The sequence below is a fragment of the Capsaspora owczarzaki genome (assembly GCF_000151315.2).
Source record: "Capsaspora owczarzaki ATCC 30864 unplaced genomic scaffold supercont2.1, whole genome shotgun sequence".
NCBI lineage: Eukaryota > Filasterea > Ministeriida > Capsasporidae > Capsaspora > Capsaspora owczarzaki.
In genome coordinates this window covers 1,019,276-1,041,539 of record NW_011887292.1, presented here as the reverse complement: position 1 = coordinate 1,041,539, position 22,264 = coordinate 1,019,276, and the positions used below count along the sequence as shown (strand labels likewise).

Sequence of the window (22,264 nt, the reverse complement as noted above, 5' to 3'; positions counted from 1 at the left end):
TCAGTTCTAAACAAACACAATACCATCACCAAAGGTGGGAGGGGGGGTGTGTGAATGAAGAGACGTTGCGCTTTATGGAAAAGCACTCTGAGCGAATCAAAAATCTGAGAAAAACGGACGAAAACGCACTCCTCTTTCCTTTCTTTCGGTCATTTCCCATTTCCTCGTTCAATACACTCCGAATCCTCGCACACACACACAAACAATTCTACACGCACACTAATCCATGCTGCCGACGTCGCTGCTGCTGCGCGATCCGTTTCTGAAGGCGCTGCTGAGCACCGCGTCGTCGTGGAACTTTGATGACCGCGCCAAGCCATCTTCGCTTTCTTCCTCCTCCACGTCCTCGTCCACGTCCTCGTCCTCTGCGTCGTCTGCGAACTCGAGTGGACGTCGCTTGGCTTCCATTTCCATCATTCTGCGCCTGCCCGCGTCCGCCGTGCACCACTCCACGCCCAACACTGCTGCTGCTGCCGCCGCTGCTTCGACTACTTCGCCGCTGTCATCGTCCTGGTCGGCTGTCTCTGCCTCGTCCACCAAACCCTCGTCCTCGTCTTCGTCTTCGTCTTCGTCCTCGTCCTCGTCCTCATCCTTCTCGACAGTCTCCAACGCGACCAGCACGCCCGGTGTCCTCGTCTCGGGTTCGTCAGAGTCGCCGTCGCCAGTCTCGTCCGTCGAGTCTGTTTCGCCCGTCTTGCGCCCCGCGTCACCAATTCTACAACCTGCTACACCTGCTGCTGCTGCTACTACTGCAACCACCTCCTCCGCCACGTCCACCACGTCGTTCTCTGTATTGTCCGCTTCGTCGTCGGCTGTGCTGCCAAATTTCGTGCTGGGACCGCCGGGCGTTCGCTCCGTCCCGCCGCGCGCCCCGGTCGCTCTGTCGCGCACGTCCCTCTCGCTCTTGCAGCGAAACGGCCTCGTGGTTCCCGCGCCCATTCCCGCCTCAACGTTGACTGCATCGGCACCTTCTGCCTCGGCTTCGTCGTCTCTTGGAAACTCGGAAACGCCCGCCACGCCCATCGGCCAACCTCCGACTGCAGCCAGCCTGGCGCTCTCGCGTGCCGAAATTCTGTACCTGAAACGCGTCGAGCGTGCTGGAGACCCCTTCTCGGCGGATGTGTGCTTCCCAGGCGGGCACATCGAAGCTGGCGAGACGCCGTTGCAGGCGGCCATTCGCGAAACAAGAGAGGAAACTGGGCTCGATGTCGATCCAACTCGCGTCGACTCGCCCTTTATGCTGATTGGCCAGCTCAAACCACACACAGCCGGTCGCTCGCGCAAGTATACAGTGCACGTGTTTGTCTTTGTCCAGGTGTGCCACGAAACGCCGCCGCTCCATCTCGCAGAAACGGAAATTGCCGCCTACCGCTGGGTCCCCGTCACGGCATTCCTAGCGCCGCATCTACACCTGCACCAGCACCAGAGCCTTCTTCCTGGTCTGAGCTTGAGCAACAGTGCTAGTTCGAATGCTGCGTCGCACCCGTCCGGCATCAACCCGGCACAGCTCGCCACCGCGCCAACGTCCCCCAGCTCCAACATGACTGTCTATGCCGCGTCTGCCTCGTCAGGTGTGGTGGATTGGTTTGACTTTACCATCTTCCCGTCGTCTTGGGTGTGCACCGTGCTTGCCATCATTGGCATCAACCCCCTCATCATGCCGTGCGTCTTTTTGCCCGCGTCGTCGCATGACACACTTGCAAGCCCCCTGGTGATGACCTCCTCGTTCTCGGCAGGGAGCTCTACGGCCCCAGGCGAACCCAGCCAGCGTCTCGCCATGGGGACGACGCAAGACTCGCACACCATCTTCCGTCTCTGGGGCCTGACGCTCGATATTACCTCGGAGCTGCTCATCCAGACGGTCAACAGGGCGCCTCTCAATCGTCCAATGTTCCTGACCTCGTCCGTGTATTGGAATGTGGTCTTTTCGCTCTTCCAGCGTCTCGCCGGCCGTGCCGTTCCCTCCATCCCCATCGCTGCTCTTTCTGGGCTACTTGCTCCGTTGTTGCTTACTGCGGGCAGCTATTTCACCTGGAAGGCGCTGCACACCATGCTGCTCCGCAGTTAGGAAGTCGACTCTGGTTTTTGTCAATTCCTGTGCTCCAAAATGCCAAAACAGGTGTAACACCATTGTATAATTGTGTATATTGTGGAAATCAAATCTTCCAGATGTTGTACAACAATTCCATGTTGAAAGCGAAAATGCAAACTTTTATCAAAACAAAAATAACCGATAACCAAACGAAAACAAAACGGAATTGTCCAAAACAACAAACTGAATGCTGCTGGCTCATTCACTGGCGAAGGCAGAGAAGCGGAGATTTTGGGCAGAATTGCGAGCTGTCGGGACGACGCATGGCAGCATCATAACATGAACGTCAAAGGGTGATTGTTTTGTCAATGAGTGCATGAATCGTTTTCGAGTTTCATAAAACTCTGTAGACACATTGTTTTGCCCAGATCTTACCATCAAAATAACTCGTGTCGGTACTTCCAGCAGGAGTCGGTACAAACGGAGGCTCTTGTGTATGAACGGCGCTCCAGTCAACGTCTGCAAAGAACGCATGCTTCTTGATCAGGCGGACATTGAACCGAGCAAAAGGATCATCGCTGAGTAGCATATTGATCAACGAAAAGGCCTCGGGTGACAAGGCACTATCGTCCTCGGGCCACGGAATTGCTGCTCCAGACACACACAAAGCGGAATCATTCAAATTGAGGGACATCTACGCAACCACACGATTATTGTTCTTCTGTGTTTTTGGATGACCGCATTGCATTCGTGCTTGGCATTACCTCGGCTCAAAATGTTATCGAAAATCTCCTCCTCGCTATCCGCATTGAATGGTGGACAGCCCAGTAGCAACTCGTACAAGCACACGCCGAGAGCCCAAAAGTCTACCGCTAGTGCTATTTTGTGTTGGTTGTGTCGGTTGGCCATGATTTTTCCACCCTGAGTCAGAGACATGATGACAAGCAATAATTCCAATGGGCTATGGGAGCGCAAATACTTACTGTGCTGTTGCCCTCGAATGATTTCAGGAGCAAGATAGTCTGGTGTGCCAAGTACGGGCCTGTTGGTGCGCGCTTTCGCCAAGCCCACCTTGGGCTTGCGTCCTGTTGTGGCAGGAATATGCGCCCACGAGTTTTCTTCAAGGCCATATGAACGACCAGCCTGCGGTGTCATGGTGACAAAGTTCGGCTGCTGAGAAAGAGTCGCCTTCTGTGGTGTTGGGGCACAGCTCCCAAGCGAGGTTTCAAAGTACGACGGTGGCCATTCAAATGGGTTGGTTGCAGCCGAGGGTGCGGATTGCGCTGTCGTCTCGTTGACACTTGTCAGCGTGCGTTTGGTGGAAGGCTGCTGGGGCTCGCTGCCGGCCATAGCCTCAACTGATTCTTCCCCCCAAGAATGCAAGCTGGGTCCTGGCGTTGATGTTTGAGATGCCTGCATCGCTTGCTGCTGGTGCATTTTGTAGATCGAGCCGGAGGTCGAATCCACCGAAACGCTCCGTTTGATGCGATGCAAAAATCGTGCGGAACTGGTCATTTCGAGCGATGAGCCACAGCGCTGCAGGGCTGCTGGCGTGTTTTGACTGAGAGAGCAAAAGTCGCTCGTAATGGACCGAATTTGACCCGGCGTCCTGGAAGCTGTAAAGGAGAGTTGGGACATGGACGAGGCTGATCGGCTGAACATTGACACTGGTCGATGGGGCGTGCTGTTGAACAGATCGGTCGCACTCAGCATGCGCTTGTTTTGTGGCAAAGAAGACAGCCCAAAGTCGCTCAGCTTGATGTGCCCGGACGAATCAATCAAAACATTGTCCGGTTTCAAATCGCGATGCACAATGCCTTTCGAGTGCAGATACTCGAGCGCAATCATGATTTCGGACATGTAGAACAAAACCATTGGCCGCTCGTCCATGCAGCCGACGACCTGGAGCAACGAGGACAAATCTCCGCCAACCAGGAACTCCATGACGAGAAACACGTGGTGTTGTGACTGGAACGAGTAGAACAGCTTGACGATAAACTGGTTGGTGGACACCGCCAGGGCATTGCGCTCGGCAATCACCTGCTGCAGCATGTTTTTGCGAACAATGTCCTCCTTCTTGATGACTTTGATGGCAAATAAATTCTGAGGCGTTGCTGCATCCTCTCCGGTCTCGGACGCGTCCGGCCTGCAGCGCGCTGACAGAAACACCTTGCCAAAGGCACCACGGCTAATGGGCTTGATGACTTCAAAGTCATCAATACATGGTCCCGAGACGGAAGAAGCCGCGGAACCCGGAGCAGGGTGCGTGTTGCTGCCAGACCCGGCAGCGGTCGCTGGTTGTTTGATATTTGCACTACTACTGCTGGTGGTAGTAGTCTGCTCTAGGGTGGGAGAAAACGCTGCTAGACGACTGGGCAGAATACTTGACAGCCATGCCAGCCGCGCTTGCTCGCTGCCTTGCTCAACGCCGAATCCCAGCGGCGGAGTCGCATTCGGAACTGGCGAACTCACCTGAGACGAGCTAGCCGAGGAAAGGCTGGAATTGCTGCGCGAAAACCCCGGGCGGAGGTTGAGCTTGACGGTCGGGGAGGTTGCCAACAGTGTTGCGTTCAAATCGCTCGCCTCAGTGTCCGCGTCGTCGCTGTCATCGCCGTCAAAATCATCGTCGCCACGGCCACTCTCAGCCCCATAGCCTCGAGGTGGCGTTCCCGTTACCATTGCGGTGCTGCCATCATCGTCCGCCAAGAGCAGCGTCTTGTCAAGTTGGCTGCTCAAATCGGACACCTCCGAGGACTCGAATCGCGCTCGGCTCGTTGGTTCGGCCGCGGCAAACTCGTTCGGCAACGTTGCGGTGCATGGCTGTGGGAATGCAAATCCTAGGAAATGGATGCTCGCCGAGTCCGGTGTCGGCAAGGCGCTCGATTCAGACAAGTGCAGATTGAGGTTTTCCAACTTGGCGCCAAGCGCGCTGACGTCCAATCGCTCCAATCGGGGCGCGTGTTCGAGCAATCCGGTCGCCCGAGTCAACGAGGCGTGTGCACCACTTGCATTGTATGAAAACGAGTGTGCTTTTGCTCTTGAGCGTGATGACGAGTGTGTCTGCAGAAGAGTTCAATAAGAGGCGCAATGCGTCAGCTTTTGATGTTTCAAAAAGATTCAAAAACGAATATCGTCGTGCGCAGCTTCGCTTTCCGCTTCAACAGCCCGACCGCGACCCTCGACCAACGCGGAAAAACAGACAATTTCCCAAACAGCATGCACACTGCCATCCAGCTGTCAACTGAATCGACGAGCGATGGAAACAATGCATGTTTTTGAAACCGTTTCAGAATGTTTTTGTGTTGGATTTTTGGCTCGTTTCCGCCGCCTTTTTGTTGTTTTTCCCTCCTTTCATGCACTCCAGTCGTTGTGCGCGCACACTGTCTCCTCATAACAAAACAAAACCCGTGCTGTTGTTTGCTCTGACCTGGTTTGGCGACGGAGCGCGGTTCTCGTCGGATGATGTCTCTGCGCCGTTCGCTGCTTGTTGCTGGCCTTTCAACGGCGGCGACAATGTCCCCACCACGAGGCTGTCGTTCAATCGGGAGCCCTCCAGGTCAGCGTCGGCATCCTCCATGAATAATATTCGTGCTGCTGGGGCACACGATTGCGCGCGGCCACGCGGCGTCGGCTGTTGCTGATTCAGCGCCATAGAAAATACAAAGTAAAATTAAACAAAACTGCGCTCTTCATCGCAGGAAGATCGGATTCCCAAACCTCGATTATCAAGAACAAGGGCAAAGAAATCACTGCTGTTCACAGAGCGATTTCGACCTTTTGGGTGCAGCTCGCGTGGTTGTGTGTGTGTCACTATTTGATATTGAGGACGCATTCAGTCTCTGTTTTCGCACTCTCTTCCACAGTTCCCCGCGCGCGATTTGCGTGGTCTCTCTTTTCTCTCACTTTTCACCTTTTTTTCCGTATTTATAGTATTACTTGTGTTGTTTGTGTCTATCGTTGTGTGCGTGCTTCTGTGTGTGAGTGTGTGTGTGCTGGTTACGTCGCTGCGAAATGGGACGCGTTCCGTTGCTCGTCACTGTGCTGCTGGCCATGCTGGCAGCCGCCATGCTCGTCATCACGGTGCAACTCGTCCCATCCACAACCGCGCTCGAGCACCTGCAACCAACGCTCCAGATGGCTCAGAACAGCGCTCATCAGCGCCTCCCTGCGGCCGACAAACTTGTGGCAGGCGCGTCGGACGCCTCAACGCTGGCGACCTCCGCTGCTGCTGCTGCTTCCGGCTCTACTACTACGACTACGACTACTACTGCTGCTGGTGGCGGTGGTGGTGGCAAATCCGCCGAGCGCCAAGCATCGCCCAACCGCGACGCCGACTTGGACACGGACGCGACCATGGCGATCGAAGTGCTGCAGCACATTGGCGAACGCACGAGCTTCATGCTGAGCGCCGTCGTGCGCTGGATCCTGCCTGCCACGCCGGCCTTTGTCATCGACAACTGGCACCCGTCCGCCATGACAACCCAGCTGTACATTTCCGTCGCGATGACGGTCGTCATGCTGTTCCTGGCATTGCTTGGGTTTGAGGTGTAAGGTTCTGAGCGGGTCCATCGGTTTCGCAGCATGCAAATATCGCTCCTGGTCTCTCTCTCTCTCTCTCACCCGCTGTGTGTATTTTGTGCCGGTTGCAGAATTTCCCGCTATTGGCCCGCAGGTGCGACGCGATCGGCGAACGGGGCTCCCAAGGTCAGAATAATTTGGAGCTTTGGACATGCTTGTGATCCGCCGTCTAACATGCACTCTCTTGGCTTGGGGTGGTTTGGCAAATCACCGCATCAGGCTACCGTCATGTGCAAGATTATTCCAAATCCCATGCTGTTACTTCGCGGCGCAGAGTGCAATCGGTGAGAAAATCAACTTTCAAGCTCAACCCAACCGTCCCTCGCTGTGGCTCCTGAAGCTCATTGCGATCGTTTGAAAATGCAGTTATCACAGGAAGGAGCGCGTGCAACCTCTCACGACTTACGACATGTCCTTGACGGATAAGGACCAGACGGTACGAAAGCAAGAAAAAAAAAAACTCGCCCTTTTGTTGTTTTGCATTGCATTGAGTTCTGCGCATGTTTCGCCAACCTTGCGCTCCGCCTGCACGTAGGTCATGTTTTCAGTCGAGCCCAATGTCTTGAAAGATCCACTGATTGAAGCAGCTCAACAGCGTACGGCAATGCTTATTCAATTGCAAAGATACTTGTGCCCGTGTGCTCATCGCAACCCTCTGTCTGCATTTCTTGGTCTGCCTGCAGACATGACAAGTGCCTGGAAGGATCAGAGCACTCCAGCCCGTATTCAGTTTGCCAAAGAAGCAGTCGCTATTGCTCCACAGTCAGTCCACACCAAATCCTTCGTTCGTCTGCCTCCCATTTGTATACTGACGGACCTGAGTGTTTGATGTGCATCCCTGTTGTTTGTCGCTTTTTGTGCGTTGCGTTCAATAGCTGCTCCACGGCCTGGATTCTTCTTGCGGAGGAAGACGCCCAAACCGTCGTCGAAGCTGAAGCCATGCTCTTCAAGGCTGTCCAGCTTTCGGAGGGCTATTTGCGGCGATTGAGTCCACACTACTTTCAAGACCATGGTGCCGAGTTTTGGATTCGTGAGTCGTCTTTGTTGTTGCAGCAGTGCTCCGTTTGCATTCTGCCGCATCGTGTGCTGACTGTTGCGTTGCTATTTGTCTCCCCATGGCATAGGTCCCGAAACGAGGCCCTATATTTTTGCCAAGCGTCGCCTTGGCATGTGTTCCAGAAAGCTTGGCAAGTACAAGGAGGCTGCAGCAATCTTTCGAGAACTGCTCGTCATGCATCCAGCCGTCGCCCGCAGCCACCTCAACGTCCAGTCCAACTTGATTGAGCTGCTGCTCCTCCTTGGCCAGTACGATGAAGTCCAAAAGACGCTGGAGAAATACGAAGGTTCGGTTTTTGGTTTTGGGATTTACGTTGCTGTTGATTCCAACTCTGCTCTCGTGCTCATTTTCCCCCCCCCCATGCTTTCGTACATCCTTAACACAAACTTTTTGTCTGTTAGTGGTCATGGAAAAGTCGGCCCTCCTATTCTACACCGCCGCGCTGCTGCGCGTGCAGGAAGTGGCGTCGAAAACCGATTTGCTGAATACCGATTTGTCCGCACGCGGGCTGTCGGCCGACATCATGATGGCCTTGGATGCCATTCACAAAGCCGTCGAGTTCAACCCACACATCCCCCAGGTGAGTTTGCCGCTGGCAAAGAAGGGTTTTTGAAAAAAAAAAATTTGGGGGTGGCCGTTCTTGTTCGTGTTAATTGTTCTTTCGCTCAAGCTAACCCGTCTCCTTGCTTTGATCTCTCCTCCTCGTGCTCCCCCGGACAGTATCTATTGCAAACAAAGCAACTCGTGCTCCCACCGGAACACTTTGTCCTTCGCGGAGATAGCGAGGCCGTGTGCTATGCATTCGACCACTTGCCTCACTGGCAAAAGGTGAAGGGTGCTCTGCAATTGCTGCAACTGACCTACGAACAAAGTAACTTTTGCTTTTTGGGGTTTTGCGTCATGGGGTGCTTTCGAAAGTTTCCGTCAGCCACTCACCTCAGTCTTGCCGTTGTTTTCTGCATCACGCAGCACTCCGTCTCATCCCTAAACCGCTCGAGAAGGGCAGCCGGTTTGAGCCCTATCCCGATGGCGTCTTCCTCACGGACGGAAAAATCCTCCCGCTGCACCACGACGTGTCCGAGTATCCCATTCCGGAGATTCCTTGGCTCCTGTTTCTCGGCGGAGTCGTGGTTGCCGTTATCGTGGCCATCCCAATCGTCCTGCATGCCACTCAAGCCCCGCTCTATGTTGCCTTCGTTGAACGGCTGGTGGCGTGGTTTCACTGATTTGACGACAGTCTCGACCCAGACGGCTCAGCATTTTATTAAACTATTTTTGCCTTTTTCTTTTCTCAGCGCTGAAAGTACTTTTAAACCCCAATGTGCTTGTCCAGTACATTGTGTAGATCTACATTCTTGTTTGCGTGGCAGGTGACTGAGCCAACGTCCTCGAGTGAACATAATTTCGAAACCGATGATTGTCAGTACTGTATATGGGTGGGATAGGTCAAAGCACGCAAGGACTCGCCAACCCGCAACTGAGCTTCATGACCTCGCAAAGTCGTTGTCGGTTGACAAAAACTGCAATGATTATGCCTCATCCGAAAAAGTAAGCTTGCGAGAGGGATCGACAACACTGTTCAGAGTATCGAGATCCCACATTGCCACTTGCATTTTTGCAGGAATAGCGATGACTTCCGTCTTCTTCCTTGGCGCCGGAACTGAGACCCGACCTTCAAGCAGCCGGCCGTTCATGAAAGGCTTGAGGTAGTCTGGTGGCCTGGACAACACCGTGATGAGCAGCTGGTGCGGTCGTTCGCTCTCCGCAAGATGAGCAAAGTGGCGACTCAGCTTCTCAATGTCACTATTCACGACGACAGGACCAGTGCGCGCCTCATTGAGCCGATTGAAATGCTTGCAGGCAACGCCAATCCAAAGAGTGTCTTGCACTGTCGGGGTTGCGGCCGTGCAAACAGCAATCAGTCCATCAGACGAATGGGACGCTTTGCCCATCCACTCGACAACCGCAATAGGCCCAGTCGGAATTGCCTTGCGCAGTTCCACGAGTTGTGCCACCAAGAGGCCCGGAAGTGCATCCGCATCGATGCCACGTCGCTTCGAGCTGTTCACCTTGCCAACGGAGACGGTGAACGAGCCGGCATGCGTGTGAAGCGTGCTCTCGTCAAAGCCAATGCCTTGGTGAGGCGCAGACGCTCGGAGAATATGCTGCACGACAGTAGAGTTGAGTACTGCTTGAGGAAGCACGTCTTTCGATTGCGCCAGCAGCCAGCCTCTGCTGGCATCGCCGAGTGCGGCTCGGTGGAGCGCAGCAAAGATGGCCCACACCGCCAGCCCCTCGAGTGTTTGTGACGTGACGACGGGGCCTGCGAATTCGATGACCAAGCTCGCGAGCGCCAGTTCCTTCTGGCTGCCAGCAATTTGCGGCACAATGACTTGAAGTTGACCGGATCCCACGGGTTTGGTGTAGCAGAAAAGTCTGTCCAACAGGAGTAGAGCTGGAACTTGGACAGACTCGCGTCTTCCTGGAACCGAAACACTGATTGTCGACCTGGGATCAAACTCGTCGCCTGCGAGCGCCCGACGGACGATGTTGGCGCTCGCCAGATACAGTGGATCGTGCGGGCGGCTGATCGTGTCGGTCAGCTCAAGGGAGTGTTGGAGGAAGACCTGGGTAATCGACGCGTGCGTGGTCCGAAGGGCAAAGTAAGCCCGGATCTGGTCGGATGTCATGGCGCCAAAGTCGATGCCACTAGTCCAGAGCACTTGCAGCGCGAAAGCAACCAGACGTGGGACGCCAGCGGTGAGGGCGTGAACGCGTTCGGTGAAGGCAAGGCGTTGCGAGCGGTGCTCGTCGCCGCCCAGACCGAGGGCATCCACCAGCAGCGTTGGGGAGCTCGAACGCGGATGGTGGCGGGTCAGAATCTCCTCAATGTGGTTGCTGCCAAGCGGTGGCAGGATGATTGATTGCAATTCTGACGGTGAATGCATGACCGCTGACTGCACGACCGCAACAGGGACCACAGGTGCGTCGTTTGAAGGCCTGAGAAGCCCGAAGCGAATGAGATTGAATGCGACTGACTTGCCGGAGCACACAATGTACACATTGTCGAGGTTGAGTAGCGGTGCAAGGAAATCCGACCAAAACGTGTAGTGACGACGCAAGGCACCAGTGTCAGGCGCGAACACGTTCGGCTGGCTGGAACAGCGGTACTCAGGACCAGGGAACCACGGATCGAACTTGGCATTCTCGATGGCGCCCATCTCGTCAAAGTGGAGGAGCAAAGGGACACCGGCATGCTTTTGAAGAGTCTCGATCACTAAGTCAAGAAGGGGTCCTCGCGGCACTGCGAGCGGTGGCAGGCCGAGCGTGGAGCAGGTGTTCAAAAATATCGCTTCCAGGCAATCAGCGTACATCTCACTCAGGCGGTTGAAGTGGGTCATGTCGATGAGGATGTAGCGCGCGTTGAGGACGGACTCGTACAGCGGCTTGGCACCTTCCCTTGCCGATTCGAGGATTTCCGCAGCGTGGGGATTGCGCCCATTGCCGATGTGTTCCACAAAGCTGGTCTTGCCCGAGCCGAACATTTGAGGTAGAGAGAGCAGGATGCCTTTACGGGTGTTGGATTTGGAAGCAAGTCGTGACACCACTGCTGTCAAGCTCTCGTGACGATTGACAAAGGGCAGTTTCTGCACAAACCAATCGGAATCACGGCCAGATGCTGGTCAACAAATCAAGTATACACAAAAGGTTGATGAGAGTGGGTTCAGCATAAGTAAGCCTTCAATGCTGCGCTCACATACCATCCGGCATTTTGGGAAGTGGCGGCGGAAGTTCAGCTTGAACTTGAGCTGCAAAGGAGGTCGCGATTGACTCTTCATCGTCTTTGTCGTTGTCAGCGTCGTCGTCTTTGTTGCTGGAGGGCTGCGAAGGAAACAACAAAAAAAAAGCCACGCATCGTCACAGTGAGCAACACACCACAAGCACACACGACGGGAGACCCCACTCAATCACAAAACAATTTGAGACACGAGCGGGCAAGACAGCACAGAGAACGAAATACGTACCAAAGCCCAGCTATCACGTGGTGGGGCTGCTGTCTCTTCGTGCACTTGGGTCGGTGGTGCCGTCGTCGTCTTTCGCGAGGGAAGAAGAAGATTAAGTCGACGTGACGTGCGAGCTTGGGTCGTGTGTGCGCTCGCGCTCGGGGCGGGACGCTTCAATGTAGACACATCGCCAAGACAAACAACCAATTCCAAACAGCCAAGACGTGGCGGTGAGCCACAGGCCACACACGACACACACGACACACACGACAGTCAACCACTAGCTCGACACCACTCAATCACACGACTGAATCACAAAGAAGAAGCATTGCCAACAAGAAGGCAGAGAAAAAAGACAACCGCTGGATGGTCGGCAAAACTCGTTCTACCTGAGTGCTGCTCGACGCGGTGTCCATCGGTACAACAGAGGTCATAGACTTCTTTTCAACGCGAATGCGCTTCGACGAATGATGTGGGTCGCCGGGGTTGCTCGGGTCTTCTTCCTTTTCTTCGTCACGGCTGTGTTTCCGCATTTTTCAATACAAAACAGAAGTGACGCTTTGAGACCACCACTCAAACCCCTCAACCTCAACCCCCTTAAGCCGTCCCATTTTTGTAGACTAGACTATTGCACGTTGATGCATGCTCGGCACAGCTGCTCCAAGTGGCCGTTTCAGAATCTGTTTTGGTTGGTCAGTCGTGTTTCAGTTTCCATTCCGCGTATTGAAATCTACCGTCTTTCTTTTCTTTCACTGTCTCTCCCCCGCAACAAACCACCACCACCACCTTTTTTGGAATACATCTCCTTACCGTGAATCCATATGAGTACACGAGGCATCAATCACGACGATGAGGCTGAAGAGTGCCCGTTGTGCATGGAGCCGTTCGACCTCAGTGACAAGAACTTTTTCCCGTGTCCCTGCGGCTACCAGGTACACTTCACCGCTCACTCTCCATGCACCAGTGCGCTGCTTGTGCTCTGCCCATGTCCGATCTGCCAGGTTGAACGCCACAGCGCGGGTCCTGCTGCTCCAAAACGCCCCAGCCCAATTATTCTCTTTTTTTCTTCTTTTTTTTTTTTTTTTTTTTTTTTTTCCTTTGATTGAAGCATGCGTTCTTTTATTTTTGGTTTTTTTTTTTTTTTTTTTTTTTTGGTTTGGCTTTTGCTGGCGTGCGATGGCTTGAAGAAGGCCCAACGGGCCAACGCTGCTCGACAGCACCACCATGTCTGTCATCGAACTGTCCATCTGGCCCGAGTTGGTGCCCCTCAGCCAGCCAGCGCCTTTTGTTTCCACTCAACCATTCCAATGCGTTTTCAGTCGAAGCTTTTTTTTTTTTTTTTTTTTTTTTGGCGCCAACCCAGCGCACATGCTCGTCTTGGTGGCTTGCTGGAGGGCTCTCGCTCGCTCGGCGGCCTGCATTTGCGCATCGGCACACGCACTGGCAACCCTTGCGTGTGTCTGGGTCGGCCGTGGCGCGATCCACAGCGCCCGTCGCTGCCATCCGTCAAACAGTTGTGCAACCAACAAGCATGCTTTTTTTTTTTTTTTTTGTATTCTTTTTTTTTTTTTTTTTTCATAAGTTGGCTTTTTGGCTCTTTGTCGTGCTGAACACAGTGTTTCCACCTTTTCTGCCATCGCTGATGATTCGAGCGTTGTGTTTTTGCTTTGGATTCTGTCTCTGATGTTGTGTGTTTTGCCCGAGTTGGAGACCGAGTTGAGCTGCTGCTGACTGAACACTTTTGGTCGCTGACTTTTGTTCCCCGCCCCCCCCCCTCTCGCTGCCTTGTCGCGCCAGGTCTGCCAATTCTGCTGGCATCACATTCGCAACGAGTTAAATGGCCTTTGTCCCGCCTGTAGACGCCCGTACAGCGACGGTCCCGTCGAATTCAAGCCATTGTCCGCTGACGAGTACGTTCTCCGTGTGTGCTTGGTTGTCCACGAGTCCTTGTTCAGACGTTCCCTTTGGGGAGTCGGCTATTGGTTGAGGAAGTAGAGCGAAGGGCAGAGAAAGGATGAAGGAAGCGCTGCTGGAGGAAGGAACGATGAACTCTTCCACCCATTCCAGCCCATTTCTATCATGCAACTGGTGTTGTTTCGCTCCGTGCTCACTCTTGTGCTTACCTTTGTCGTCGTCGGCATCACATCAGAATCCAACAAATTAAGCAGGAAAAGAAGCAAAAGGAAATGGAACGGCGACAAAAAGACACAAACAACCGGAAACACCTCGTCAACGTGCGAGTCGTGCAAAAGAACCTTGTTTATGTGATTGGTCTCGCCATCAAGATGGCGGACGAAGAGGTCATTCGCCGACACGAGTATTTTGGCCAGTATGGCCGTATTCTCAAGGTTGTCGTCAACTCGCATCACCCGTACCACAGCCCGCAAGGACCCAGCGTTTCGGCCTACATTACATTCGCGCGGAAAGAGGACGCTCTCGCCGCCATCCAAGCCGTCGATGGTGTGCATGTGGAGGGTCGCACAATCCGTGCCTCGTTTGGCACTACCAAATACTGTTCGTACTTTTTGCGCAATCAGGTCTGTCCGAATCCCGAGTGCATGTACCTTCACGAGGTGGGAGATTATAACGTCTCGTTCACAAAGGACGAAATGGCGCCCGGAAAAACGGGCTATCACGAGGCCATCCAATCCATGATGACCGAAGAAAGCCATAATATGAAACGCCCAGCAGCAACAACATCAACCGCTGCAGGCTCTTCGAGCGCTCCCAGTCGGGCTGGTCCGGCGGCCGCTTCATCAACGTCGTCCCGATCGGGAAGCGGGTACAGCGGTTTTGTCAACTCGCCAAATGTGGACGATGGACCAGGCGAACTGGGCCCGGCGCTTGGCTCGAAGCCTGGTTCTGCTGCCGTTACCCCCGCGCCGAGCAGCACAGGACCTTCCTGGGCCGCCATTTCCTCCCAGGCTCCTCCGCAAAAGCAAGCGCCAGTCACACCGCAGCCCCAAGCACCCCCTGTTCCGAGTTCCCCGTTCGATTTCCCGCCAATATCCGCTGCGGCGCCACCCAAGGACACCTCCGGTGGCAACAAGTCTGGGAAGGGCACGAGCAGCGCTTCATCGACACAAGCAACAGCCGACCCCGCGACCAAATCTGGCAAAAAGGGCAAACAAAGCGCAGCCGCCGCCTCGACATCATCTGTCAGCAGCGGCCCCTCCAACGACGCGACGGCGCCATCCGCTGAGCCCGTCCCATTATCGACCTCACCCACTTCCACCACAGCCACCACCACCACAACAACAGCCCCAACAACAACAGCAGCAGCACCAACAACAACAACAACAACAACAACAACAACAACAACAACAACAACTCCCGCAGCATCATCCTCGTCTGGCCAATCCAGCAAAGGACGGTCCAACGCCGATCGTGACAGCGCGCAAAAAGAAGCGTCTGCGCCATCGCTCACCAGTACCGTTGTTGCCACCGCGGAGGTCGCTGCCGACCAACCTGTCGTGCCCGCGCGGTCCGTCCCTCTCACGCCACCCACGACTGTCATCTCGCGCCTGGTGGAGGATGCCGAGTTTTCTGCTCTTGCCTCTGCCTTGATTGCCGACGACAATGACACTCTGTCTGCACCATCCAAACCTGGACGACGTGAGAGCGGCAACGCAGACCCCGGCTCGACCCACCTTCCCGCGATCGCTGCTGGACCCGGTCTCCAAGGTCTCCCGGGCTTGCGCATGTCTGCCGCCACGCTGTTCGGTGCAGTTGCCGGACATGCCAACTCGGCGGGTGTTGTTGGTGGCGGCGTGCCTGCTGGCTCAAACGTGCGTGCAATGCAGGATGCGGACGAGCTCGACCGAATGAACGTTGCGCTCCTGAATGTGCTTGACGATGATTTTGGCGGGCAGTCGCTTGCACAGCCCCTCGGGTTTTCCAAAAACTCGCTGCTGATGGGTCAGCCTCCGTCTCAATTTGGCCCTCAAGCTGCAGGCGCGTACTCTGGTCCGTATCGCCCTCCCGGCATGCCTCCGTCGCAGCAGCAACGCTTTGGCGCCACGTCGCAATTCCCGCAACCAACTCACGAAAGCGCATATCCTCACCCCGCCTTTGGCGCAAGTGATTTGTTTGGCTCCTCGGCATGGGCGTCGTTGGGTGGCAACCCGCCACCCCCAAGTGGCGCCTTTGGGCGGCCAGATCCCATGTTGTATGGCCCGCCCTCGCTCGTTGGTCCGCATCAGCTTCCACAGCAACCGCAACAACAACAGCAGCAGCAACAACAACAACTACCACCGCAACAACAACCACAGCAACAGCAGCAGCAACAACGCCCACCTCAGCCACAGAATTTCGGCATGTTTGGCATGCGAAGCGCTGCGACAGAGTCCGCATGGGGTCCGGCTGGGTTTGAAGCCCCGCCTGGCATGTCAACTCCTGACAACCCGAGCGCCTTCACGTCGTCGTTTGCCAGCTTTGATCGACGAGGCTCCATCCCTTCCGGCTCCAACGCTCTCCTGCACCCCTTCCAGCAGCAGCTCCAGTCTCCCCACATGCATCCCAACCAACCTTTGCCTGCCGGAGCGCCGCAGAAGCAGTCGCAGTCGCTCGGGCAACCTCAGCAACAAGCCGCTTTTGGTGCGGATGCCGACTGGCAATCAGGCCTGCGAGCCCTGCTGCCGAACGTGAATATTAGTTTTGGCAACCCTTCTGCGGGCACTCCGTCCAACGTGGCCAAGTACAGCAATGATGCGCCTTCGGGCTTCCCTCCTGGTCTCGGATCCACCGCCGATGCTGCGTCTCGCGGTGACTTGATGGCAGCTTTGGCTGGTTTGCCGTCGCACCATGAGCAACGCATGGAGGCGCATCGTCAGCAGTTTGGCTTGCATGTCAACCTCGCTGCTGACAGGGCCGCGGAATCGTCTGCGTCAGGAGCCAACCCGTCGTCCGCCTCCGGCGGCTTGTGGGGCTCTGCGCCGCCCGTCTCGTCTGCTCCATCGACCACCGGCAACACTGGCTCGCTGTGGGGCGGCAAGCCGTCAAGCGCGTCCTTGAGCCAGTTCCACGACCCGGCGATCATGGTGGCAGGGAACTCGTTTGGAGGTGCCTTTGACGCCTTTGCGGGCAGTGGTTCTGCCCACAGCAACGACTCCCTCCGCGGTTGGGACCAAGGCATCAGTCTGTCCTCCTTCACATCGACCTCTTCCTCTGCAGTTACTGGGGCCACCACTCGCGGCACCTTCAGCAGCCGGGGCAATCTCCGCATTGAATCGGACGACTTGGTTTCGAGCGAAATTGAGAGCTTGCTGGATGAAGGCAAGCCCTTGTCTGAATTCGGTGCGCCCTTCAACAACAGCGGCGCCGGCTCCCGTGCGTCCGTCTTTGCCGCACCGGTGGGTAACTCGGACGTGTTTTCCAAGCACTCCAGTGAACCTGCCTACACCGCAGGCAATTTTGACTCGGTGCCCGACCGCGACGGACTGGCCTCGTTCACTTCCACCCTGGCCAGTCTATCGATGATTGGATCGAGTAGTAGTAGCAAGACGCCCGCTACCAGCAAAGCTTTGGCGGACGCTGACGATGTGCCAGCCGACTGGGAACGGCACGCGCTTGACAACTTGGACGGTGGAGATGAGGCATGGAACGAACAGGAGGGCTCATTTGCGGGCAAGCTCGCCAGTGCCAAGGACGATACAGGCTCCGGCAGTCGAACCTCGTCCGCCTCGACCGCAACGACCGCTCCGGCAGCCAACGTTAGTGGAAAGAAGGCAAACAGCCAAAGCAAGAAGAATGCCAGACTCGCCACTGCTGCTGCTGCTGCTGCCGCCGCCGCCGCCGCTGCTGCCTCTGCACCCGCGGCTGCGCAAAAGTCGGCAACCACTGTCAATGGCAAAGCTGCAGCATCCTCTGCGCCTGCTCGAGGAAACGCCAAGTCTGCCAGCAACAAAGGCACGAGCGCCAACAACGACTCGCACCCATTGACTGAAGTCGAGGCGTTGGAACGGCAAGTGCAGTCTGCTCGCAAAGAGGCTGACGCCGTCCAGGCCAAGCTGCTTGCCGTCATGAAGAAGGCTCAAAAGAAGATTTAACTTTTGACCTCAAAAGTGACTGTTTTCTTTGGTCTGTGTTTCATGCTTTGCGCCCTGTATCGACCGCTCATTTTTACCACCAACAGAACAAATACATAACCGTTATATTGGATAAACATAGAAGCACACTCCACTAACCAGTACTGCTCTCTTTTCCCGTATCCTCAATCAATCGCCAAGCTTGTCTCACAACGAGCGCCAACGCAGCTCGAGGCATGCAAAATGGAGGGTGTTGTTCAATTGTGGATGACGACGCTTTTGTGCCACCTTTAGTAGGCAGGCGCGCTGGCAGCCGTGGCGCGGGCGAGCTGGGATGCTTGTTTCATCAGCTCCATCATATCACTGGATTGGCCGGTGGCGATTTCACGCTGTAGCAAGAACAAGAGCAATGATGGGGTGGTTAGTTGCTTCGCCCAATTTCAATTTGGGTCAATACATCAACGACGGAAAAAGGAGAAAAAAATTAACAACAAAAAGTCTGGTGGACTCACCTGTTCCTCGGACATTTGCACACCGGAAAGCCAACCACGGCTCCAGGAGCCCGTGTCTCCTTTGCGCGGCACTATCGGGCGCTGTGAGCGCTCCATCGGAGGGCTGACACGACGATTGATGGCCTGCAGGTGACGAGACAAGCTCGGGTCTTGGCCTTGAAGGCTGAGCTGCGACGCACCATTGATTTCCCGCATTTCACCGAATACAACAGAATCTTGCGATGAGGTGTCGCTTGTTGCTGCAACGTCGCTTGCTGTTGCGTCAGAGTCGTGTGCAGCAGCAGCTGCTGCAACTGCAACTGCTGCACTTGGCGAACTGCGTCGACGGATTGCGCCAGTGTCCACGACAGGAACGAGTGCGGAAGGCTGCGCAAACACTTTTGGCTGCGACTTCATCATGCGTGTACGGTTGGGATTGCGTCGAACCATGCAGCGAATGTTGCCCAAGGCCACCTCTGCCTCCGCTTGTTGAGGATGGTCTGCACGCTGAGCCGTGTCTGCTTTGTCGACAACAGGAGCATCAGTGCCAAAAGGAAACGGGGAACCTGACGTGTTGCTCAGCAATCCAAACGGCTGACGAATGGTTGTTGACTGTCCAGTAAAGCGCTTTGTAGGCATTGGTGACGCAAACTCGGGGAAGGGCCGAGAATCAACTCCACTCTGACAATTTCGCACATGGGGTTCAATCCAAAAGTGAGTCAAAAGCAAACAGCAAAGAAAACGAAACTACATTTGTCGACTACAACGAAGGATGCGTTACCTCCATGCGAACTTGGTTCATTGCGCGTTTAAAAGGCGACGGGGTGACACTGGTTGATGGTGCTTGGCTCGAGCGTGCCGGGGTCATTAACGTAGCCCCATGACGCGCGCTGCTTAAACGCGCCGACATTCGAGTTGGTTGAGCCATGGTGTTGCCTTGACCGGCCAACGCTCTGTGTGTGGCAACGGGCGAGCTGATGGACTCCAGGATGGTGGCGGCTTCCATTGCGTCGTTTTGGCCTTGGGTGACCTCATTGGCTGCCGAAAAAACAAGCACGGGTGGAGGAAGCGACGAAGACGACGACGATGACGACTGTCGTGGTGACTGTTGTTGGTCGGGCTTGACAAACAGTCGCTTTGCCTGTTTGGGAGACGGAGTGGTCAAAAAGATGGAGGGCGAGAAGGGCGTTGCCATGGAGCCAAAGTTAACAAGTCGGGATGGGGTGGTCGCTTCGATAGGAGCACAATTCATGGCGGTGGCTGTGTCGCTGGCGTCAACGTTCATGGCGGACACACTGCTCAAAGCTTGATCGCCGTACGTGTTGGGGCCGGAACTCTCAGTAATCAGCATTGACGCAGAGCTGTTGATTGCATCGAACGGGAGACGACGAACGGTGGGGACCCGCGTCAGCCCGACGCCAGTCCCATTCGCTGCGGGCACTCCAAACATGCGCATGCTGTCAATGTCAGCCTCGACGCGGTTGAGCCAAGGTGTCAATGGCATGGTGCTGGGTTGCATCGGAAGCTCAGTCCAGTTGGTGTTGGCGGGGCCACCAAACTGATCTCCGAACAGCGCGGTTGAAAGCGGGAGAGGGTTGATTGGCAGCTCAGCGTTGGGATCCTCATCCTCGAGCAATGTCTCGTCGTTGCCGCCGTGCATGATGACCGAAGTGTCTAACTTTCGTTGCTCTTTGACGGCTTTGGCGCTCGCAGGCATCGGGAGGCTGGAGCCAGAGTTGCGCTTGGAAGACGGTTTCTGCTTGGTCGAGCCAGAGCGCCCGCTCGATGATGCGGCTGTCTCGGCAGCCCGTCCTGTGGAGGCGCGACCCTTGGATGAGCTCTTGGCGAGCGTCGGTGTGGCCGCAGCAAGCTCACTCGGACTGAGTTTGGTGATGCGACGTTTGGCCGAGCCCTTGTGCGAGGAGCTGGTTGACAGCTTTGACTGATCAAGCTCGTCACTCGTGGTGGTGGGCGAGTCTTGCGCCAAGTACGAAAAGTTGTTGCCAGCGGAGCTTGGCGTGCCGCACATGCTTGAGTTCAGGTCGGTCGTTTTCGGCTAGTGAGTGGTAGTTGGAGACGTGCCATATCAAACGGTTAATTCGTGCGTGTACGACTATTTTTGTTTTGAGCTCTGAGAGAGAAAGCGCAACAAGAGCAGTGTGAACATACCTTGGGAGGCCGCGTCAGCTCGTGGCCGGAAGCAATCCGCTCCGCGCGGCGACTCACCGTCGAGTTGTACCGGTTTTTAATTGCATTGTCGGTGCTACAAACAAGGGCCAGATAGGGGGGAGGAAAGAAACGGGCGAACAGAAGAGGACAACGAAGCAGGGCGGTGAGAAGATGTGCGACCCACACACACACACACACACACCAATTTGAGGCCAGGCCACTTACCGTCCTTCCATGTGCTTGGCAATTTCAGCCCATTTGTTTCCAAACTGCTCGTGAAGCTCCAGGAGCAAATTGTCCTCTTCCGTCGACCAGGGATCTTTCTTAATGTTGGGATTCAAGTGGTTGTGGTACCGCTCTCGGCATTGCTTGCCGATTCGCCCAATCAGGAACGAAGCAATGATTGGCCATTGGCAAGCGCCAATTTGGTCCACCAGTTGAATAACGCGAAGGTCCTCCTGTTTTGAAAAAAAAAGACAGGGAGCAATTGCAAACAAAAAGTCAATTGCTGCTCGACTTGCATAGTCGTGCACACACACACACACACACACACACACACACACACACACACACACACACGTACCTCAGGAGTCCACGAGCCTCGGACGATTTGAGGATTGAGCTTTTGCCAGCGGCGGGCGCACTGCATGGCGGTGTGGGGCGGGATGCGAGCGGCAATCACCGTCCAATCTTTGCGGACGTCCCACGAGTCGACACAGTAACGCAGCTCTGCGTCCTGCTTGTCAGTCCAAGGCGCGGCGTCCGGCTCATCTCTGGTTTTGTGTTCAATTGGAAGGAACGCCAACAACAACAATTGGGAGGAGGTGAAAAAAAGTGAGATAAGCAATCGTGTGTGAATGACGCGTTCATGGTCTGTGACTCACTCAGGGAAGACGCCGTTCTCGGGAAATCCAGCATATGGTCGTGACCTGCATGTCAACAATAAATCATAGTCGGAGAAACGTCAGCAACATGGAACCCGCGCTCACTGGCTGATAGGGAAGCAATGGTCATGTCGTCTTCCCTCTCCCCCCCTGCAGAATACACCCATCTCGCTCAATAGTGGCAAGGAAAATGGTTTGAAATAGCATGCTGGGCCATAGACTCATGCTCCTATCTCGTCACAAAGGGCCGTAGACTCTCGAAAAAATCGAGCGCAGCAAAAATGGAAATCGAGCTTTTTGGTTCAAATTTTTAAATTTTCGCGCCTTCCCGCCAAAAACCTAATCCCAAAAAGGCGCGAAAATAAAAAAGAAACAAAGAAAAAAAGATGCTGTCTGCCGCGTTCCGCGTTCGGTCTGCGAGTGAGCGACCACTGCGTGAATTCCCAGAGCAAGCGTGTGCTTTAGGAGGCAGAAAAGCGTGCTTGTCAAGTGGGAAGACCCCAGGGCAGCGGAGTGCAGCGGGAAGGGAACGTGGGGCGGATGACTCAAAGAACCGAACACAAAAAAAAAAAAGCAAAAAAAAAAAAAAAAAAAAAGCGAAACACATTGTCGCTTACATTGTGACTCAAGCCAGTCGTCGAGTGGTGCAGGCGAGATGATGCGTTAAGAATGTTAGTGACAATCCAGCGAGGGAGAGCTTGCTCAAGTGGCAGTTTGCGTGGCAGACAAGGCCCGAAGAACAAGCGAGAAAAATGCAAGTAAAAAATAAAAAATAAAAAAATCAACCACAAAAACAATGAAAAAGATCAATGCTGTGAAGCACAGTCCAGAACGAAAAATGGGAACAAGAGTGGAGTGCTTCCTAATGGGAAAATTGCAATGTGCGGATGATGTAGATAATAGTTTGCGAGAAAGAACGAAATCGGACGCAAAAATGCCATTGTTCAAGATTTTGGTCGACCTGATTGTAATACCTGACAGAGGGCATTTTCTTTCAGTTTCAAACCAAAAATTGGCGCTACG

The 22,264-nt window shown here is 54.8% G+C and overlaps 6 protein-coding genes across 6 annotated transcripts; 3 read left to right on the top strand and 3 right to left on the bottom strand.

Moving 5' to 3' along the window:
• The first annotated feature begins 124 nt into the window (after positions 1 to 124).
• Positions 125 to 2,231, top strand: CAOG_00306 (hypothetical protein). The gene has a single exon (XM_004365120.2). The coding sequence runs from the start codon at positions 227 to 229 to the stop codon at positions 2,066 to 2,068; it is 1,842 nt and encodes a 613-aa protein (XP_004365177.1). The 5' UTR covers positions 125 to 226; the 3' UTR covers positions 2,069 to 2,231.
• On the bottom strand, positions 2,231 to 5,684 carry CAOG_00305 (serine/threonine kinase; the record flags this gene model as incomplete). The annotated part of the gene is made up of 5 exons (XM_004365119.2): positions 2,231 to 2,340; positions 2,468 to 2,680; positions 2,797 to 2,910; positions 3,016 to 5,092; positions 5,460 to 5,684. The coding sequence occupies 5 exons, from the start codon at positions 5,682 to 5,684 to the stop codon at positions 2,291 to 2,293; spliced, it is 2,679 nt and encodes an 892-aa protein (XP_004365176.1). The 3' UTR covers positions 2,231 to 2,290.
• A 192-nt stretch (positions 5,685 to 5,876) lies between these two features.
• CAOG_00304 (ST7 protein) lies at positions 5,877 to 8,949 on the top strand. The gene is made up of 11 exons (XM_004365118.2): positions 5,877 to 6,579; positions 6,682 to 6,736; positions 6,830 to 6,894; positions 6,977 to 7,046; positions 7,146 to 7,206; positions 7,294 to 7,372; positions 7,486 to 7,640; positions 7,735 to 7,953; positions 8,069 to 8,247; positions 8,388 to 8,538; positions 8,637 to 8,949. The coding sequence occupies exons 1-11, from the start codon at positions 6,044 to 6,046 to the stop codon at positions 8,891 to 8,893; spliced, it is 1,827 nt and encodes a 608-aa protein (XP_004365175.2). The 5' UTR covers positions 5,877 to 6,043; the 3' UTR covers positions 8,894 to 8,949.
• A 247-nt stretch (positions 8,950 to 9,196) lies between these two features.
• Positions 9,197 to 12,210, bottom strand: CAOG_00303 (hypothetical protein; the record flags this gene model as incomplete). Its single annotated transcript, XM_004365117.2, has 4 exons — positions 12,061 to 12,210; positions 11,693 to 11,842; positions 11,429 to 11,549; positions 9,197 to 11,346 (listed from the first exon to the last, which is right to left on the bottom strand). The coding sequence occupies exons 1-4, from the start codon at positions 12,202 to 12,204 to the stop codon at positions 9,197 to 9,199; spliced, it is 2,565 nt and encodes an 854-aa protein (XP_004365174.2). The 5' UTR covers positions 12,205 to 12,210.
• A 166-nt stretch (positions 12,211 to 12,376) lies between these two features.
• On the top strand, positions 12,377 to 17,833 carry CAOG_00302 (CCR4-NOT transcription complex). Its single transcript, XM_004365116.2, has 3 exons — positions 12,377 to 12,603; positions 13,469 to 13,581; positions 13,821 to 17,833. Exons 1-3 carry the CDS (start codon positions 12,493 to 12,495, stop codon positions 17,716 to 17,718), a joined length of 4,122 nt encoding a protein of 1,373 aa, XP_004365173.2. The 5' UTR covers positions 12,377 to 12,492; the 3' UTR covers positions 17,719 to 17,833.
• On the bottom strand, positions 17,813 to 22,082 carry CAOG_00301 (myb protein). Its single transcript, XM_004365115.2, has 8 exons — positions 21,859 to 22,082; positions 21,242 to 21,286; positions 20,941 to 21,130; positions 20,583 to 20,815; positions 20,358 to 20,451; positions 18,970 to 20,244; positions 18,210 to 18,869; positions 17,813 to 18,086 (listed from the first exon to the last, which is right to left on the bottom strand). Coding segments are annotated over exons 1-8 (2,598 nt in total). The 5' UTR covers positions 21,861 to 22,082; the 3' UTR covers positions 17,813 to 17,987.
• Between the last annotated feature and the right edge of the window lie 182 nt (positions 22,083 to 22,264).

Excerpts from the sequence above, each read along its gene's own strand:
- CAOG_00306 (XM_004365120.2), top strand. The coding sequence starts at position 227 with ATGCTGCCGACGTCGCTGCTGCTGCGCGATCCGTTTCTGAAGGCGCTG.
- CAOG_00302 (XM_004365116.2), top strand. The coding sequence starts at position 12,493 with ATGAGTACACGAGGCATCAATCACGACGATGAGGCTGAAGAGTGCCCG. Across the intron at positions 12,604-13,468 it reads CGTGTCCCTGCGGCTACCAG|GTCTGCCAATTCTGCTGGCA; the intron begins GTACACTTCACC and ends TTGTCGCGCCAG. Across the intron at positions 13,582-13,820 it reads AAGCCATTGTCCGCTGACGA|AATCCAACAAATTAAGCAGG; the intron begins GTACGTTCTCCG and ends GCATCACATCAG.
- CAOG_00301 (XM_004365115.2), bottom strand. Across the intron at positions 18,870-18,969 it reads TGAACCAAGTTCGCATGGAG|AGTGGAGTTGATTCTCGGCC; the intron begins GTAACGCATCCT and ends CGAAATTGTCAG. Across the intron at positions 18,087-18,209 it reads TGCAAATGTCCGAGGAACAG|CGTGAAATCGCCACCGGCCA; the intron begins GTGAGTCCACCA and ends TTCTTGCTACAG.
- CAOG_00304 (XM_004365118.2), top strand. The coding sequence starts at position 6,044 with ATGGGACGCGTTCCGTTGCTCGTCACTGTGCTGCTGGCCATGCTGGCA. Across the intron at positions 7,641-7,734 it reads TGGTGCCGAGTTTTGGATTC|GTCCCGAAACGAGGCCCTAT; the intron begins GTGAGTCGTCTT and ends CCCATGGCATAG. Across the intron at positions 7,954-8,068 it reads GACGCTGGAGAAATACGAAG|TGGTCATGGAAAAGTCGGCC; the intron begins GTTCGGTTTTTG and ends TTTGTCTGTTAG.